Source organism: Neodiprion fabricii, chromosome 1, assembly GCF_021155785.1.
Source record: "Neodiprion fabricii isolate iyNeoFabr1 chromosome 1, iyNeoFabr1.1, whole genome shotgun sequence".
NCBI classification, from domain to species: Eukaryota; Metazoa; Arthropoda; class Insecta; order Hymenoptera; family Diprionidae; genus Neodiprion; species Neodiprion fabricii.
The window spans coordinates 32019901-32039200 of NC_060239.1; the positions used below are offsets into that span (position 1 = coordinate 32019901).

The following is a 19300-nucleotide window of genomic DNA, read 5'->3' on the forward strand; positions in this document are numbered from 1 at the left end:
GTATAAACTTTTCACATAACGATTAAAATATCTAAGTATTTCATTGTTTGTGATTGTCTCTCTGATATGTTTTCCCAGTAAAGTAATAAAATAGGTGATTCTGATGACAAAAATTTTAAATTAAACGAATTAATAAGATACGCCAGATTATCTCAGTATTGAACGTTAAAAATAATAATTCTGAAAGCGATGAATGTAAAAAATGTCTATTTCACTATTCAATTATATAATAATTCACATTTTTATAACATTATTGAGTAACATAACCCTTTATCTTCACGGTTCAAGTCAAACTTGAAAATTTTTCGATTCAAAATATAATTTTTAGAGACTGAGAGGGCTGAAAATTAAAAACTGTGAATATCTCACAATGGCAAGAAAACAAGCTACTACCTCCGTTCTCAGTACTGCAGTATATGTATCATAAAAAATTCTTTTCCTGAAATTCCATGATTCATGGAAAGTAGCTACGCATCACATAGTTAATATTGCGTTCAAATACATTCCACTCAACGTGCATGACCAGTCTTGAAGAGTCCGACCGGCGTCACGATATGCACACCACATGAAGAACAAATGTGAAACTGTAACTTCAGCGGATGAAAGATGCAAACGTGAATCTATCGAGTATGATTTACACACCGAAAGTACAAATTTAGCAATTCTCTGTATACAGTAACCGGGCTTAATATATCGATCACGTGTAAATGTGTATTCCAGGTCACTATACGACAACGAAAAGGGAAAAGTGAACCCTAAGCGAATTGGACAAATCCGATTAAAGTTGACGCTAACAGATTTTAGGCGAATTGTGTGACGGCCAATTGTGCGAAGCCTCAAATTTCCTCCGTCATTGATCAGCCGTTTATCATTTACGCGTATTCCGCGTGGCAACTAGAGCAAAATTCTTCTTTATTACTTCAAGTCCGATTAATTAACGATTTCTCGAGCGAGGACATCATTATTAAGAATGTATTTTTTCCAAAGCGGGAAACGGCTGATGATCGGGTAGGTATATGCTTATCTCACGGTATCTCTAGATCTGGCGGCAGGTGAAGCATTTAAATAATATATCGAACAGGTGAACTGGCACCTGTACCACCGACGTACAGGAGTAAAAGTCCTCTCGTTCTGACCGAGTGTATGTATAAGGTACCGGTTATCCTCGCCTTAATACCATTATTGTTTTCTCCCGTATTCGAATCGCAATTATCGTTTCCTTAAAGATTCTCAACGACAATCACTCGTCAACAGAAACACGAAGCTACTAGCCGCGAGCACTGGATAAAAAGATATCAACAAACGATCAGAAATTAGCAATACATATGATAAGACGATACGCGAGATATCTTTACATCCATCTTACAAGAAATAACCCTCTGAAGAATGTTGTACCTAAACTTTCTCCACTCGCTGTATTCGAAAAAATGATAATTCGTAATTTCTTTGTAGCTGAAGTACGAGTAACGGTGAGGTGAGCGATGAACAGGAGCTCGAATCGAGTCGTCAAAGTCCGAGATGAAAAAACAAGCGATCGATATTCGGTCGATTGAGATGGTGGAAAAGCGAAGAGTAGGCAATCGGAATCCGAAAATGATCGCGGCGTTCAACGGCATCCGGGCGAGTAAAAAGCGCGCGGCGATTCGAGCTGTGTGACGTCAGAGATCCGAAGGCTGCGATTCGTCGAGACGTTCGGCTGCGGTGGAAGGGATTTGTCCCTCTTACTTCGTGGGGATTTGGCAGCTGGTTGACCGCTCGAGTGTCATGGCGGCAGACCTGCTGGCGTCTCGAGGTGCGTTACGGAAAAAGAGAGAGGGAGAAAAAGAGAGAGGCGGCGAGTGTCTCGCATATTCGGAGGGGCTCCCGAGTCCTCACAGTCGAAAGGGTCGTCTCGGCGTTCAGGCAGATCCAGTCGAGCCGCGGGCGTTGCTGGATGTCGCGTAGAGTCCGAGGAGTCGCGTGAAGTTAGGCGAGGTCGCCTGCGTCGACGGGTAACGAGAACGAGTAAATAAACAATCGACGAACGGCCGCGCTATCCTCGGTCGAACCGCGCGCCACGAACTAACACACGGCGATAGTTAGTCACCTCGGCGATAGGAATTAACTCCACCGGTTGACACCGCTCACCGTGGATGTGGGATCGATTTGCTTCACGTCAAGTTGGCACGGCTCACCCACACGCGCCGATCAAAGTGTGAATTCAGTGCGCTGATCCCCCGGCGTCTCGCCTCCTCATCGAGCACCGTGCAACGTCGCCTTTCAATTCCACTCTTACGATTAGTGACAATGTGCTTGTGACGAGAGGCCGAAATTCCGCGGTGGAAAATCAGGGACGGTTTAGCCGTTTGTGATTTGTTCGGGGAAACGAGTGGCCGATTTTAACAGTCGGGGAAAAAACAAAAGACGTCGGAGAAACGAGAAGACGATATGAGGGACACAAACGATATGATGGACGACGTAATTTGCGAGGTAATTCAAATCCGAGTAATTCGGCCATCTGGTACTTTGGATGAGTATCGTGGAAATTTTAACACTCGCCGGCAAAAATCTACGCTTAATCCTTCTACCTTCGGGTTTTCGTACAAGTACGCCGTATTATTTATCACACCGCGATGAATTTACCGTTAAACTCCTACGCTTTACCAGCTGCTGTGATCTATTGTTTTAATCTTTTTTTTACGCTGTCACTCCAGCACTAGCCAGGTTTAAATCAAAGTTGCATTCGAGTACCACGCACTTTGTACAACAGATTGTTCCTTCTTAGTTTAAACGTTAAATCAACGAGACTTTCTTGTTTGCTCCGAAAGTTCGGTATGATTTAGAAAATTGTATTATAATTGCAGGTCTAAGAATTTGTCCGCAGTTTTGAGAGTCGCTACAAATTTTCTCACGTTTATCCCATGGTATCTATAATTCGTGAAATGAATAATTGATGTGTTTAATAGTTTTTACCGCAAAACAGGATTTAGATATCGAAACATTACCGAGTACTTGGAAAATTCTCTGTCTGACGGCGATGAATTGAGAATATAGAACAATCCTGATTAACCCACTAATACAACTAATACACGTGGGAAGTTACATAAAACGGTTTTCAACGAATCAGTAGCATTTTGATAGAATCTAAACCGAGCGAGATAATTCCGCCAATTGAAAAGAACTTGTTCTCGGGTTTCTAATTACCGTGGCATCCCATGCTCTGACAATTTCGTCATTTTCACACACGTATAAAGAAGAAGATAGATCCCAACTTCACCGATTCTCCAACAAGACGATGAAGAGATTTGGCTGTAATCCTCCTCCTCGGAAATAATTAACGGAATTACTTGTATGCGAGTCTCATTACAGACAAGGTTCTCTTTTTATCTCAAATTAGGAACAATTACGCTAGAAATCAGATTGGCCAATGAATGCATAATAAACCACAAGACAGGTACATACCCCTTCTATTGTCATTCAGAGTTTGAAATTTTGCGGCTAATTTCGCGGACGATAGAGTGCGAAGGGTTGGCAAGGAAGGCCTTTCAAACCGCCGTTTCGTGCCACTCCGGTTGTTTTAATTGCCGCTACTGCTGAATCGGCGTTCCTCTATGATAATTTAACCAAGAACATGGCAACGACCGATTCAAAAAACATCGAGCTCGTTTAAACGAGTCATTTTAGAGTTTGAACAGTTTTGATCTGTGTTATTGATTATCCTTCTTCCGTCGTTGTTCAACGATCGATTTCATGAAGTGAAGACATCAACCGACGCGCGACGTATAATGGACATCCTGGGTAAATTCATTCTCCGCGTATAATATGCGGTTTTCGACTCGTGCCTGGAGACAGGCAAACAATCTGTCTGCATATTCGACGTCCGGTAGCGCTAGCCAGAGATGAATGCAAGATTTTATTCTAAAGCGAGATTCGCAGTTAGACAAGCACGTCGTGCCATTTAAAGAAACCTGTATGAGTTGAACGGCAAATTGAAAGTATTCAGGCTTGCCGAAAGACTGCATTTAGTTTCTGAAAAATTGATTTTTTCACTTTGAAGAACTAAAATCATGGCGATAATAATCAACAGTCACGCTTTCTCCCCAGCTTTCTCACTCTCTTATCAGTTTGTAATTGCCAATTAGGTGCACGTAATTCAGTTTTTCAGTTGCACGAAAAAATAGACGAACGACTGTTTTACGGTAAAATTAAATCGATTATCGTAAAGTTCAAAGTTCATCGTTGGTCTGATTTCAACTTACAGAGCTCCGGATCTTCGATATAACTTGGTGGTCGGTTTGGAAAATTGACATGTTGAGAGAATGATTTGTAGGAGCTTCGTCTCGACCGAATCTGTATTTTATCAATTTGTCAAACTCACCTGTTAAATCGTGCTTCGTCGATACCGATTCCAGACCGCGAAATAACGATCAAATAAATTTATATCCCCGGAGTTATACGTCGAGGCGTGGAAAAAAGGATGTAACAACAAGGGAAAGTTTGAGAACGAAATTGACGAAAATTGGAAAGACTCCAGAAACAAGATTTCGACAATACCGGGCAGAGTTTTATGTCCTATTAAACATCTCAACCCTTATAATATATTTTCTCCAAGCTGGGAGAAAATTCACGCTGTAATAAAACGGGTGAAAACTTTAGAAACTCTCTTTCGCCTCGGTGAACTTTTACGTGAAAATTCAATTCCCCCACCTCGGCAATATTCTTTTTACCGGCCCGCCTCTTCTCCCCCCATTTGCCTAGGGCTCTTCGATAACAGGGGCAAAATTTTGGTAAATTTTTACAACCCGAAACAGAGGCCGTAAAGGTTTACGGCAATATTCTTGCCTGATGCAGCCGCGGTACGCGAAGCTACCGTAATTTTGCGGATTCAGGGAAAGCGTTTGACAATAAGACAATAAATAATGTGCCGTAAAATTTTCTACAACGAGAGAGAGAGAGAGAGAGAGAGAGAGAGAGAGAGAGACGGATTACAGGAACGTGTCGATCCTCGGCACGGGGTCTCCAAAAACCACATCCTTTCGTAATTTTGGGATTTAGGGTCTGGCGGGCAGTGGGTCAGTGGGAAAAATTTTTTCAAGGCCTCTTACCTTCCTTACGCCTTGTTGTACAGGACGAGTTTTAGGGGCAACAAATAATATACAAAATTGGAAGAAAGTGCGACGACTTTAGTCAGTCGTGAAATTGTCCCTACACCTTCAAATACGCGTAACACTGTAACCTAACCGACGTTCTTCGACCCAGAAATTTGCCTACTTCTCCTGCCACATCGTGAGTTATTTTTAGTCACGATATATTTCACGCGACCAAATAACGTTTTATCGATTTGTCATCGCGAATATTACCTCGGCTTTGGTGAAAATTCTCTCTAAGTAACTCGCATATGAACAAAAAAAAATACATCTTTTGTTATTCGTCTATAATTGGATCGTTTGTTATTTTTGTTTTCACAATTTTTTCATGCAATGCGAAGAAATAAACTTGAACTCAATTAACGAGAACTGATTTTAATGATTAAGACGAAATTTATACATCTTGAACTGCATCATTGCGCTTTCGATGAACTTTCACTTCAACCGATTCCTGCTATTGAATTACAAAATACTGATCTGTAATTTGTCTCTTGTAAATTACGAATAATCCAGCAAAAAGAGAAATAAATGAAATTCAGTGTGTTTTCATATCTTCCTATAAATCATATCATCAAACTTTTCACTTGAGAAATTTAATCTCGTCCCATTATTCTGTCACCAACATTGAATACCGTCATTATAATATTCCATTGAAAATCGTGATAGAAATACAAATCGTTGAAACGAAGAACAAAAACGTGCAAATTGCGCAGCACGGGGAAAATTACTTCCAATTAGTACGTGTGTGTACAAGGAAGCATGAATCACCCGTACGCAAACTTGATATAAATATAAACACGATGAGGATAAAGTCATGCCTACTGCAAAAATGAGAAAAAACAGAGCACTCGTTTGTTAATATTCGAGATTAAATTAACTCCGGCTTTCATCTTCCAGGACACGATGATGGAATGTAGCGGCGCGGACGGCGGAGGCCTGGAGGACCTTGTCAACCTTGCATCGGATATCGCAGACGCAGCCCCAAGTATACGAGGTAATTGCTTCATGTGCCTCGTGTACCAGCTCAATTATCATTTATAATTGCGTATTATGCTTTGCGAGAGTCGACTGAAATAGAATAAAAAGCTAACGAAACGTGAGAAAAATAAATAAAAAGATAATTAAAAAATCGATTTCGCCGCAGCATCCGCTTTACCTCGCAAGCCGTACGTGGACGCATGGATGGCAGGGTGGTTCAAGTCCCGCCGGTTTGCCGTACGAGTCCAATGCGCATACGATTAAACACGATAGTCAGGCTGCAGGCGAACTGCAGGAAAACTCGTTTGTCAACGGGCTTTATTAGCTCGCACGTTCAATCTCATAAATTATTTAACTACAGCTATTCACTGCCTTCAACGATCTCTTATTCGCTCCCGCGGCATTCAATACGAGCCTCTGTATTATAATACGTGCACACGATGCATGGCGCACATAGTCGAGGTCCAGCGCAATGTTATACCGGTTATGAAATCAATAATTCGTCAATGGCAAATATCCAGCCGCTCTCCTCCTCTACCTACGTAACACGATGTACATGATTTAGGTAATTAGAGTCGTATAACGCCTGCAGCGCTTGGTTCCTTATACCTACACCGAACAGTATGTGTACAGGTATACATCATATGTCTATCTGTATGTAACGTGTAGGTCTATGATGTAATGCGTCGCGGTAATCGCATGCGAAATTAATTAACACGTTTGACCGCGTGTGTTTATACTTGCTCATTAACTCGCTGATGTACGGTACATGTTATTGATTAATTATCGGCGAAACGATACGTGCTTCATCATACGCGAGCTGCTTGCAGAATCCGTGTATGTAGCTGGGAGTGAAAATTGGCAAATAAACTCAATCAAAATTCGATCTCTTCTTGTTGAGCTCTCTCGCCCCCGTGTCTGATATGCCACGTTCTACAATATATTGCTTCGTACAGGCGGTCGGCCATTGTTACCGCAGATTGGATCGGATACATTGAAAATACTCCCTGGGAGTCGGGATGCTGCTACATCGAGGAATTTGCTGCCCACTCGTTGTAACCATGTTTTTACTCATCGGTTACAGATACGGATTTTTTTTTAAATTTTATTTTACATCAATTTTCAAGCGATAAGAGACCGCAAAGTGTACGTGATCACTTTTTCCGTAGAACGATTAAAAATTCTCATTGTCAGACTCTATGGCATACGTATAATATTGGAACGTTTGTCAATACTATATCCTGGTATCATAATACATGCAGTATAGCGAGAAGAGAGATAAATTTTTGATGAGAACAAAGTTAGTAAAGTTACGATTTTTTTCTGGGTCGCTCTCCAAATTAACTTCAAATACTTCAAAAACAATTCCCTAATTTTTTCAGTTTTTTTTATCTCAACCCTAACCCGTGCCTGTAAGAGGGTGGATTTCCCCATTTTAAATACAAGTGTTTCGGACACATTCTTAGTATATATTTTATAGTAAGAGTGATAATATTCGAAAAAATCTGTAACTGCGAGGTTTCATTGGGCATTAGTGTTAATATGCGAGAAAAAATTCACATTATCATACCACACAATCTCGACAAATTTCACACCCTCGAAATCCGACTTTTTTCCATTTGAAGGAAGTGCAATTTGTCTAGATTACCTAGTACGATTGTGTGCATTTTTTCTGAGATAATAGCACTAATGCCCACTAAAACTTCGCAGTTATAGATTTTTTTGTATGTTATTTCTCTTGCAGTAAGATACATGTACTGAGAATGTGTCCAAAATACGTGTATTTTAAATGAGAACGTCCTCCCTCTTACGGGCACGAGTGAGAGTTGAGAGAATAATCTGAGAAAAAAACTAGGAATTGTTTTTGAATTATTTAAAGTTGACTTGGCGGGCGGTTCGGAAAAAATTCATTCCACCTTGATAAGGACCACCCTAATGTATGTACATATTTGTAATTTTCCTCAAAGGTTAAGTGCAGCATATTTTTTTTCTCACGAATAATATACCTCATCATAATTTTCCTTAGTATGATATTTTTTTTACTACTCCACACCGCGAACGATTCTAACTCTCTCTCTCTCCCTCTCTCTCTTTCTTTCTCTCTCCTCCCTTTTCCCCGGGTCTCACGCCGCGGATAGTTGAATAGAATGTGAAATTTCGATGAAAGGGATGGAATTCGAATCTCTTAAATTCCCATGAAAACTGGAAACGAGATACGCGGACATAATATACGTATACGTGTATCCTCCTCGGTTTTCCCATAAATTTTCGATTTCGCATGACCCCCTCGGGATGTCCCGCTCCCGGTCACTGTATACATTATACCTATATACACATCCCTTTACAGAAAGGTCTGTGACTCGGTTTCACCATCCCCTGCGCTCTCCTGAAACCCGGCATGCGTGTGTGCGTGTCTATGTCGCATCGTTTCTGTCTGACCCGAGTATCGCCGGTCACGGATAAACGAGCATGAGTGTATGGGTATGGGAAGACTTGTATGTATAGTATACGTATGTATCCCCGCATCCTAGGGGACCGAAGGACCTGCTTCCAGATAAAGTATCCGGAAGGACACTCGGAAAACACCAGCTATTGCTGCTTCGTATAATATAAACAGTACCGATTGAAAAAGATCAGTCTCTCATTGTCACCTAAGTTACTACAATCATTATTTTCACATTAAAAATGTTTTTCAACCGCACTAACGACTTGTTTACATTATTTTTATTTTATTGTAAGAAATTATATTTACGCTTGATTAATATCTGTGCACTGATAATAATAATCGTTGTTATTGTAACACGTAGCACGCATAATACTTAATAGTACGCAGTATTGGCGATGGTAATGATTTGAAATGGTGAATTTAGACCGTAGCGAGAGATACTCAGGTACGAGTATAAAGTGCCCTAATTTATGAATTAACAGGCAGACGACCTTATTCCGAATTAATCTTATTACGGATGCTAATGAAACGAGAGCAGGGTTGATCGGAGACGCATAAGCGAAGAGTATAAGACTTACCGGCATGGGCGACCATGTGACTGGGTATCGTACCTGGGGTGAGTGAATCCCCTGTGAATCACCACGCCTGGGAAATTGCCTTCCAAAACGACGTTGCCTCTGCTCTTACGTTGTACGGAGAACGCGATCGCTGATGGGATGAAGAAGAATTCGTTATTAAGCGTTACGCATAATTAGGGTTATTTGAATAACGAAACACTTCTCAATCTTATTGTTAGTTGAATTATTTATACAGATGTGACATGAAATAAACGAAATAGATAATAATAATCTGATTCAAATACCACGTGGATACATGTAAACTAATCCTTCTGAAGCAGACGTCGCAACCGTCTTCGTCGATAGTTTAAAACTTTGTTGAATCCAATTAAATTCAATTATTTATGTCCATCAAAAATATTCTCCTAACTATATCTAATGCGGTCGTTTTTCATTGACGGTCTTAATCGTTCAAAACTGGATTGGGATCGTATGTATACATTAGAAAAAGTTCCGACGTAAAAAATAGTGAATATTTCTTACTTATTGCGTGAATTACGAGGGTATGTATATCCACCACCCATTACGCATATTGCAGGTACGGCAGGTTACTGGGCATATGTATAATAATGTTTTACGATCTCAGAGAGAACGCTGACATAAATCACTTGTAATTCCGTTATTTTCAGCACCGACCTAATTCCGTCCGGGGAAACGAAATTGAGTTCCGTTGTCTTGTTCTTATTACATCCCCCCCTACGCCCAAATCCCTCTTACATGATATTATTTTCCCATCTTCGCTCCTTCGCTTTTTATACAAGTTTTGTTAGCTCATTTCATACACCGTAAAGCCAACTTTATTATTCGCATCATACTGTTAGCAAAGATTGGCCATGCCTGTCACGCATTTTCCTCTGATTATAAGGGTAGCGCCAAGTACGATATCTCGCGGCGAGGGATCAAAAACCAATCTCGCGTACCAAATCCTGGTCGAGTTTATACGATGCGCACGCGGTTCATCGTCCTCGTTCCTATAAACTCTTCTCACGACGTTTAAATTTCCGTTACATTTTTTTTTCTCGAGCCAGAGTATATGTGTATATATCTTTTTTTTCCTTCTTCTGCTCTCTCTCTCCTTTTTTTCTTCTCTTCATATGGCATGCATCCGGGGCTCGGAGATGATTAGATATGCGCGCCGCGCGTCGGGCTGATGACACCGGATATTTTGATGCACCTTAGCAATTTGGTTACAGCATCCGACCAGTGTGTATTAAATAAGAAAAAATATTAGGAAACTTATATTTTCCCATTTACGTTTTTTCGAGGGGGTAGCGGGTCATTGAATCGCACAACGAATTAATATTCAAGTACAATGGCTTGTGTTTAGTGAAGCTTATTTATTTTGCAAAACCGTCGCTGTAAAAATTGTGCAATGCATATAATTAGAAATGTAAATTGGCGAAACGAAAAGTTTTAAGAAAAAATGAAATAAGCAATCTCGTGCGTAAGTGGTAATTTACTCCTCAAGATTATTCATTTGAAAATATTGTGGTTTTTTGAACGACGATGAAGATACAATGAAGTGCGTATTCGTCGATCGATTAAAACCGCAGGTCAATACAAACCGTATTGCACGACACGTTAAAAGTTTAACGTTCATCCTTCAAGCTTGGTTCTTAAATTATACCTGCGCGCGAAAACTCCAATGGTATCCGCGGTGGTTCACCTTCTCCTTCCGGATCTGATATGCACCGAATATTTTCTCAGGTTATAAACTCGACGAGCGCCCCCCGTGGGCGGCGTACGATATTCGTGTTCCCATGAACAGGTAGCACACATTGCATACGCGTAAATAGTTGCACGCACACTTAGACGCGTCTCTGCCGCGTGTGAGAATGAATACGAGAGGAGAGCACTGCGTGTGTGCGCATGGTGCATGCGGTGCGCGTAGTTATGCAGTACAATGAGTGTATAAGGATCAGAGGAGAGGCCGTGAGGTATGGGTAGGATGGTAGGAAGGTAGGAAGGTAGGTAGGTAGGTAGGTAGTTACGCGAAGGGGAAAGATGACAGGTAGTTCCCATGGGACGTTTCTGGAGCAATAATTCCCACAGGTTGCCTAGACGGGGAAAACCGTACAGTGTACTTTGAAACTGGGATACACTGCACTGGAGTACAGGACGACGGGATAACCGTAGCGGAACTGACTGACTGACTGACTGCTCGGGAATCAAAGGGAAGAAAGGTCAAGAGTATATGTATATATATTATATATATATATATATATATATATATGTATATGTATATGTATACCTAGGAAGAAACCGACTCCGCGAGTCTCGCTTACGTGAAGTCTGGTCATGTGCTCGGAAGGATTTATATTATTCGGGATTACAGGTTCAGATTCTTCTCCGTGCAGTTGCAGGGTAACGAATAAATATAATTGCACGGAAGCGAATTGAAAGGGCTTCGAATTTCCATGCCTGGAGCAATTGGATACCAGAGTGTTCCTGTTTCTATCAGTATCGGTAATACTCGTTAGTCAAGTACGCCCTTCGCATTCCAAGTATTATCGTATTACCTTCTACCGTAACGAGGAAATAACTAGTTCAGTCTGCAGTGAATTTACTCAATTACACTCGAGAACTCGATGACACCGCGATTTGTGGTTGAGTGATATCTGGAAAAATATGTGATCCAAAAATGGTGAAAACTTTAACTGTTGTTATATGTATATAGATACGTATAACAATGCTCGGTTTTTTGAACGAGTTTATACGCGCAAACTTGGTTTTCTTCAAGCATGACGAAAGATGATAACGAGTAGAAAACGTACCTACTGCATAATTTAAAATGCATATTTAAAAGTGAAAGATTCCAATTTCGCTCGGAATTTCTTTTATATATGCAGATGAAATAGCTGCGTAAATTACATTGCGCAATTTTTAGCTTTTATATTTCAACGTGCAGTTTCTTCGAAAGTAGCGAGGTTTATTTAATTCAACTATCCAGCGTTTCCAAAGTTGTCTGTAAAATCGCCGAGTGTAATTTTCATAAATTTAGATTACAAACGATGCTTATAAAATACAATTCCTTTCTCACGGCCTGTAGGAGACGAACCAAAAAAAACAAAACAACAAGAAAATAGAAATAGTCAGTTTGCGAAGGTTTATTTCACAACGTTGCGGGACGTTCTTGTTATCCGCGGCGAGACTGTATTATATTGCATAGAGACGTTCTCGTTGAATAGTTGACCTCATTCTAACCTGACCAAGTTTTACTCTTTCGTAAATATGCCACACGGTTTCATTGTAACTAAATTTGCTTTCAATTCGTACTACAGAGATATTTGCGCACGACATTTGCAGGCAGATGCGCAGTGGAAGCTGCGGAGTGACTGCAGGTTGTAAGAAAATATTCATTCGCAGTCACGCTGAAATTATTTCACCAAGCGGCCTATATTTTCCGTATCAAAGAGGTACACGGAGGTCAAAAAGTAGAATAGAATAGAAGGCCGTTCAATAGATGGGTCACAATATCGAATCCTCCAATAGCCAAAAATCTAATTCATTATAAAATTTGAAAACGTAGAAAGGTGTAATGTAATGTGGAAAGGTATAGAAAGCTAGAATGTACAATTATGAAAAGTCCGATGCTTCTCAGGTTTCGTCTTGGTTTTTTTTAAATATTCACTCTCAGAATTCTGCTTCTCGAATTTTCTATTACGTTATAAAATTCTGTGACTCAGATATTTGGCTCTTTGAAAATTCCATCTCGCTACCCTTCTAATTGCCGTATGCGTCTCTTCTACCTTATCACTCCCTGCAACCTGGCGATTGTTGCGTCAAAGTTTCGTCACATCAATACAACCACCATGTATTTCGTTACAGAAATTGCGCGTAGTCATAATACGATTTCTGCAAACGTCTGTTTCAGACGCGGCCGAGCGTCTGCTGACCCTGCTGGGCGTTGACGAGGACGACGAGGCCTCGTCGTCGGAGGACGAGGGTGTGGAGGTCGACCTGGAGGACAGCGACGGAGATGAGCCGCAGGACACGCGTCTGTTGCACCAGCTCGCGGCATCGCTGGCGCAGGAGCTGAAGTACGCGAAGCAGAACAGTTCTAACAGCAAACTAGCGCTGCAGAGCCAAGGGGCATGCAGCGAGGTTCAGGGTAAGAACGGGACGACTTCGAGCATGGATTTCGGCCCCGAAACGACGCGGGAGTACAGCTCGATTAGCTTCGAGAGGCGCGGAAGTTCGGCTCCGTTCTGCCATAGCGAGGAGTCCCGTCTTTCCCGACACCTGCAGCACCGTCTGCACGAGCAGCTGCCGCCCCCGCCCCCCTACCAATGCACCAGGGTGAACGCGCTGCCCCAGCCTAACGAGGGGCGGGGGAAGTTCGAATTCGTCGCGAGGGCCCAAAACCACGCGGAAATGCCACCCGCCTACCCCTCCTTCGGCTCCTGCGCCATGATCGAGGACCCCGAGGGGCCCCGGCTGACGGACCCCGACTCGTGGGGCGTTGGGTGGGAGGCTTGCGCCTCCGAGGCCCTCCGATACCTGGTGGAGGACGAGGGCCTTCCACCCCACCACCCCACCGTCGTCGCCATGAAAAATCACCTCGATCTGCAGAGAGGGCGGGTCCTTTCTCAGTTCGTTGCGTAAATCACAACTTTATTTATTTACTTCTCTGTTTTTTTTCTTTTTTTTTTTTTTTTTACTTCGTTTTATGGTAATCGTTTCTTATTTAATCTGTCGAGATGCAGAACGTTGGAATGATTTTTTTTTTATAGCTGCTGCAAATTCGGGTCGACGACTCGGTGATACGGCGATCGGGCGGGAGTAGAAATTTTGAAAGATCTGCAGAAAACTGGACGGTCACTATGTCGAATTATCAATGACGAGGAAATTTATTTAAGATCATCTTGATTGAATTTAGAAAGGTCCGAGTATAGGAATCCAAACACAGATTTGTCGAAATAAGTGAAAATATATTTGGCACGTTTCGTGGGAAGGAGACAACTATTAGGAAGGAGAAAAAGAATGAATATGTACCGTGCCAAAATGTAAAATTGTTTGTAAAATTTTGATGATTCTATGGTTTGGTTTTTTCCACAATTTACCTTGTACATATTGACTTTTCGCTTTTTTGAAAGTTCGATGTCGTGATTCTTTTATTTCTTAATCTTTCTACATTTTTAACCCCTGTACTCCTACAGCGATGAGCTAATTTAGACGAATCGAGGTGCCATTCACTTAAGGAGGTTATTGATTTAACAGTGAAAATTAAACTGCCCATCAAAGTAACTTGAATGAGTGAAATTTTTTTTGAAACAACGTGAAATCAATCAACTCAGTTGAAATCGCGAGGTCAGCGTCAAGGAAGTGAAGGAAACTCATTCGATAAGGAGGAAACTAATGAAAATTACTCGAAACGAATGTCAACGAGGTGAAAGTATTTATTTGATTTCCACGTAAATGGCCCCTCGCGACCGAACGTTTCCTTCATCGGTTCAAGCTGGAATCAAATTAATTACGCAAATAGAAGCGCTTGCGGCCCAGGTGAGGCGAAAGCTTTGTAACGAAGTTTGAAAACTCGCGTTGAGGTTTTTCTCGACGAAACGGAAAACTGCCGATAACTGTAGACAGCTCGAGCGAAACTTCGTAAATGTATGACGGAAAAATTACGGGAAACGAATCTCGCCCAACGAAGTCGGGCAGAAGCCTAGGCTTTACGTAGGCAAATTTATTGCGCTGATCCGTTGAGATTATCGCGTTGATCGTTAGTCGTAGATTGATTTAATGATCTGGACGTAATTTCAATTCGTTTTATTTTCCTCGTTGCCAACGGGATGCCGATGAAACGTTGATTTGCTTTATTACATTCGGTAACATTTTGCAAAGGTTCGCGAATTGAAAGAGAAAAAATAACGTAAACGTAAAAACTTGAATAGTTTGGACAATTCGAATTCTTTTAAATCAGGATTATAGGAAGGACGTAGTCGAGACAATTTTGGGAGTTGCGCTGCTGTTGTTTTTATCTTTTCATTCCCACGACAGGAGAAAGGACTTGAAACACTTTATCTGCACCATTCTCGACTCCGCCTTTCCTCAAAGGTTAACCGAGATTTTTTCCTGCGAAGTTATCTTCAAAGCAGGACGCGAGGCTTGATCTTTAGCTCTTGATGATTTCTTTTCGGCGAACGAAACGAACGAAATCGGCCGCGTCCGTTATTTTTTCGATGGTGCATAGATACCGCGAAAGTTGACTGTTACAATCGATAAGACGGCAATTCTGGGAGAGGTTGAATTTCTCATTTCTGTGCCAATAAAGCAGCTTATGTTCTTAGCTAATTTTAACCCACACGGCGGTACATATCGGGATCTGAACGACAAATGATATTTGTGAATTTACAGTAATTTATGGATATGTATAGGTATTTTGTAGTTAGTGTACGGCGATGTGCTTCAATCCGCAATTGTCGTAAATAATCGAGATTCGCTTCCTCGTATCAATAAGCTGATGCATTAAGCTGGTGTTGGCCAATCGATGTAGTAAGATAAGGTATTAGCAATGAAGCTGCGAATTTTCTTATGAATCAATAATCGGTAGACGGAACAGCCGCGGCGGATAAACTATTTTTATTTTTATTTATTTATTATCATTAGTAGGATTATTCTCTTTTACTCTTTGCAAACTTAAAACCGACGATGTTTAGGTTAGCATAGTAACGGATAATTAACGAATGGAAATTATACGATCGATCGCATCCCTTCTCGCAACATTCGCATCGGAGGAGAAAGTTGTATAATAAATATATACTTGTATACAACGCGCCTATATGTATATACGGTGTATCCGACCAACAAAAGACCAATTATAGGAAATTGGTGGTTCATCACTTGTTGGTCGTGTTCATAAAAAAAAAAGAAAAAAGCAACACAAAATATATACATAAATTACAATATTAAAGCCTTGTAAGCCTTAAGCGCTTATTATATAGTTAAAAACATTAAAAAATGTCCTAGGAGAGTAACGAGAGTAGGCTATGATAATTATATGTAATAGATATGTCATATCTATTACCAATGCACAATATTAAACTAATATCCCCTAAACTAATCATATAAAATCCACTCAGCACTGCCAACGTTCTCAAGATTCTTTCCAAAGATCTTAGATATTTATTGAACGGGGGAGCAACGTGTAAAATTAGAAGTATGAGCAGGAGAAAGAAAAAGCAAGAAAATAAGATGGAGGTGGGCGTATTTCGGACCCTTGAATCCCCTCATCTTGTCACAGTTATTTTACTTTGACCACGCATACATGCATAGGGTACATCGGACATTTCATTGTCAGATCAACTTTATACCCGTTTTCGGTGCTTTAGAATCAAACAATTTCAGCACCGAGCACCGGTGACTGGTTAAATTGAGATAAAAAAAAAAAACACTTCGTATATCTGCTTATTAATACGACCGTAGTCGAATAAAGAAATCGCAGTTTTCCGAGGTGGAATAAAAATTGCTAGAAATCTTGCGTAAATTGAAGTCGAAAAAAGATTGCGTAAAGACTTTTATTGTGAGTCGCGTTTATACCTCGTCGTGCAGAGGCGATTATTGTAAATATGTATTATATTGTTTTAACTTATACAGTCGATCCATTGTTACTTTTACAATAAATCATTTGTAGATAGCATTTGACCAGTATAATAAACGACCATTAAATTAACAAAGTATAATTGAATTTTTCATTTATTTTACACCAACTAGAATACCCGCATGTGTCCGTATGAGGAAAAAAATAGATATAGGTATATTTACACACCTACGTAATCCGGACTGCATATCTTAATGCCGATTAATTTGGCTGATGATTCGTTGTGAGTCTCAGCAGGGGGTATAAAACGCCTCGCCTGTCCGTGTTAATTACGTCTTGTGCAATTAAAAAGTAACGGTCACGTACGTGACATGCATATTGCATGTATGTGTAACGTATATACGTAAACAGATCCGGTATACTGCTAACCGTAAATCAAACCCCGCAGAGAGAACATCAACGGAACAAGACGGTTCTCGAAGATCGTTCATTCCCGAGATTGAAGCCCCCATTTGCGATGAGCGTTACTTTTTTTTTATTTTCAATCACTCGGGAACTCGAATTCGAAAGTAAATTTAACAACGGAAATTAAATTTCGTTGGTTCATTTTCGCATCATATTTTCGATACAACATACAGGGTGTCTGTACTTATCGCTACAGCGACATTTATCAGGGGCTCGCTTCGCGCAATATCGATGATTATTTATTATTATCGATCAATGATTGCGGGGCAGGTGAGAGAATTTGGCCGAACGATCGTGACTAGAATTACGACCGTGGAAAGATATACCTTATAAACAAAAAAACGTTTGAGAGTGGCACGCGACCCGGCGAATACGGGGCCCTCCAAGGAACACGTGACAAGTTACCTGCTGCCTTCGTGATCAATCGTGCTTTCCTCGACCCACGCCAATGGGGCATCTGGTGTCCGTCCGTCCTTACGTGGCACCGTACACATGCCGTGCATCTGCTCTACCAACGCGCACTTTTGTTACTAGCGACATCAACAGTCGCCAGCCGCCGAATATAATCCACGCCGATGGAATAAACCGCCAGCTGTTGTTGCGCACCGGTCGCTCGGAACGATCGACTGGCTCACGAAATCGTAGAATTCGAAATCGGAAATGGATTCCGATAAATCGGACCACGCCGCCTGGCGGCAGAACCTGCAAAATTCTACGACTCTCGTATTTGAAAATAAGCATCGTCCGTTCTCGCGTTTCTCGGTGACTATCAGCTCCGTGTGACGAGGCAAGACTCTGGTAGCTTGTACGAAGTCCTACGCGTACCGATACCCGTGTAATTTGCTCGAAATAATAAAACTGATTGCTGATGCGCTTGCGCCGCCATATCGTTTCACCTCCGCCTACCTTATCGGGGACATGTTTTTTTTACCTAACACTACTACCAACATCCTCGTCGAAAATTAGAATTATCTGATCGGTACGATTTTCTAATTTAAAAGAGGGAACATCGGAGTGGAAACCGCGACGCCACTGCGGCATCTGCCCTACCTCGTCAGCTGCTGCTTCAGCCTCTGGTGCATTCGCTGCCTCCCATTCCGGCGCGTGGCATGACCCCCACTCTCGCGTCTCCCTCGTCTCTTCTCATCGACTCCGAATCCGAGTTAAAGAGATTCGGATGCCCAGGTTGTATAATCTCTTTCGCCGATCATTGTCAGAAGTACAAAATTTACAGTGTGCAGATCACATCGCGATTTTCTGCAGTTTGCTGCGAATTAGACGCGAAATCGTTCGTCGTCCTTTTCCCCGGAATTGGGAGATATTCTCTTCCCTTCTCTCGTCCCGGGAGAGTTGATTAACAGATTTTTATCTAAATAGGGAATCTAATCCCCCGAAATCATCCCACGGGTCCTCTCAACGTTCGTTCAACATCCTTCGCGCTCACTTCAGCTCGACATCCTGTCTGCGCCTGCAATGCAGCCAGCGCCGAGATCTTAGATAGTTTTTTCGGCGCTTTTTGCGAGAAACGATTTTGGGGCTTTTTTCTTCCCTCCTTCTCTCTCGCCCTCTCGTTCTCGATATTTCTCTTTCACTTCTTCTACCGGTGGATGGAAGTCTACAGCTGTTTCGAGCCAGTCAGGTGGCACCCATCGCGACAGCTGCGGGGGTGAGCACTGAACTCCACGGTCTCCGTATACTAAAGGGTTAAAATTCTCCAATGAATTTCTCGCGTTGTTTTAAATGTCAAATTTTGCTACTGAATACCTTTGCGCCGTACAATAATACGTGTGTTTTTTTTTCAAATTATCATTTTTGACAATTATAGGTATAAATAATTTATCAAAGAGAGTTATTGATACCGAACATGAGTAACACAAAAACGTGGGAACACAGACAGTATGCTCTTATACATTAATAACAATTTTCCTACAATTGCGTACACAAGTCTTGAAATCATCGTTACTCTATAAAATGACCAACAATATTTTTCTTGAAATCGTACGTTATATCCTTGAAAATGAAAAATGTCCTGGCGGCAGGTTATCTCTGACTGGAGTTTAAAGGCAATTTGCTTAATTTGTATTAATTCACGATAATGAACTGTGCAAGGTAGACGCATTCGATGAGA

The 19300-nt window shown here is 41.3% G+C and overlaps 2 protein-coding genes across 6 annotated transcripts in view; one reads left to right on the plus strand and one right to left on the minus strand.

Moving 5' to 3' along the window:
* The window catches only part of LOC124174367 (protein 5NUC-like), a 48296-nt gene extending 30525 nt beyond the window's left edge, over nucleotides 1–17771 (minus strand). Inside the window, exons 1-2 of one of the 3 annotated variants that reach the window (XM_046553439.1) lie at nucleotides 17578–17713; nucleotides 9129–9258 (exon numbers count right to left, since the gene is read on the minus strand). In XM_046553439.1, the coding sequence (XP_046409395.1) occupies nucleotides 9129–9258; nucleotides 17578–17629 (182 nt within the window). In that variant the 5' untranslated portion in view covers nucleotides 17630–17713. Of the gene's footprint in view, nucleotides 1–9128; nucleotides 9259–17577 lie in introns of all 3 variants that reach the window. The other 2 variants (XM_046553441.1, XM_046553444.1) reach the window with 2 other exon arrangements.
* Nucleotides 1761–14454, plus strand: LOC124174377. Of its 3 annotated transcripts, none has more exons than XM_046553476.1 (4): nucleotides 1761–2469; nucleotides 6024–6120; nucleotides 13042–13768; nucleotides 13901–14454. In XM_046553476.1, exons 1-4 carry the CDS (start codon nucleotides 2428–2430, stop codon nucleotides 13929–13931), a joined length of 897 nt encoding a protein of 298 aa, XP_046409432.1. In that variant the 5' UTR covers nucleotides 1761–2427; the 3' UTR covers nucleotides 13932–14454. The 3 variants fall into 3 exon arrangements, with proteins under 3 accessions (XP_046409432.1, XP_046409431.1, XP_046409433.1); XM_046553475.1 differs by having other exon boundaries at nucleotides 13042–13763; XM_046553477.1 differs by having other exon boundaries at nucleotides 13042–13759.
* Nucleotides 17772–19300: the final 1529 nt, after the last annotated feature.

Coding starts and splice junctions, on each gene's coding strand:
- LOC124174377 (XM_046553475.1), top strand. CDS start 2,428: ATGAGGGACACAAACGATATGATGGACGACGTAATTTGCGAG. Junction 2,470..6,023: donor TGGACGACGTAATTTGCGAG/GTAATTCAAATC, acceptor TTCATCTTCCAG/GACACGATGATGGAATGTAG. Junction 13,764..13,900: donor GGCGGGTCCTTTCTCAGTTC/GTTGCGTAAATC, acceptor TTTTTTTTATAG/CTGCTGCAAATTCGGGTCGA.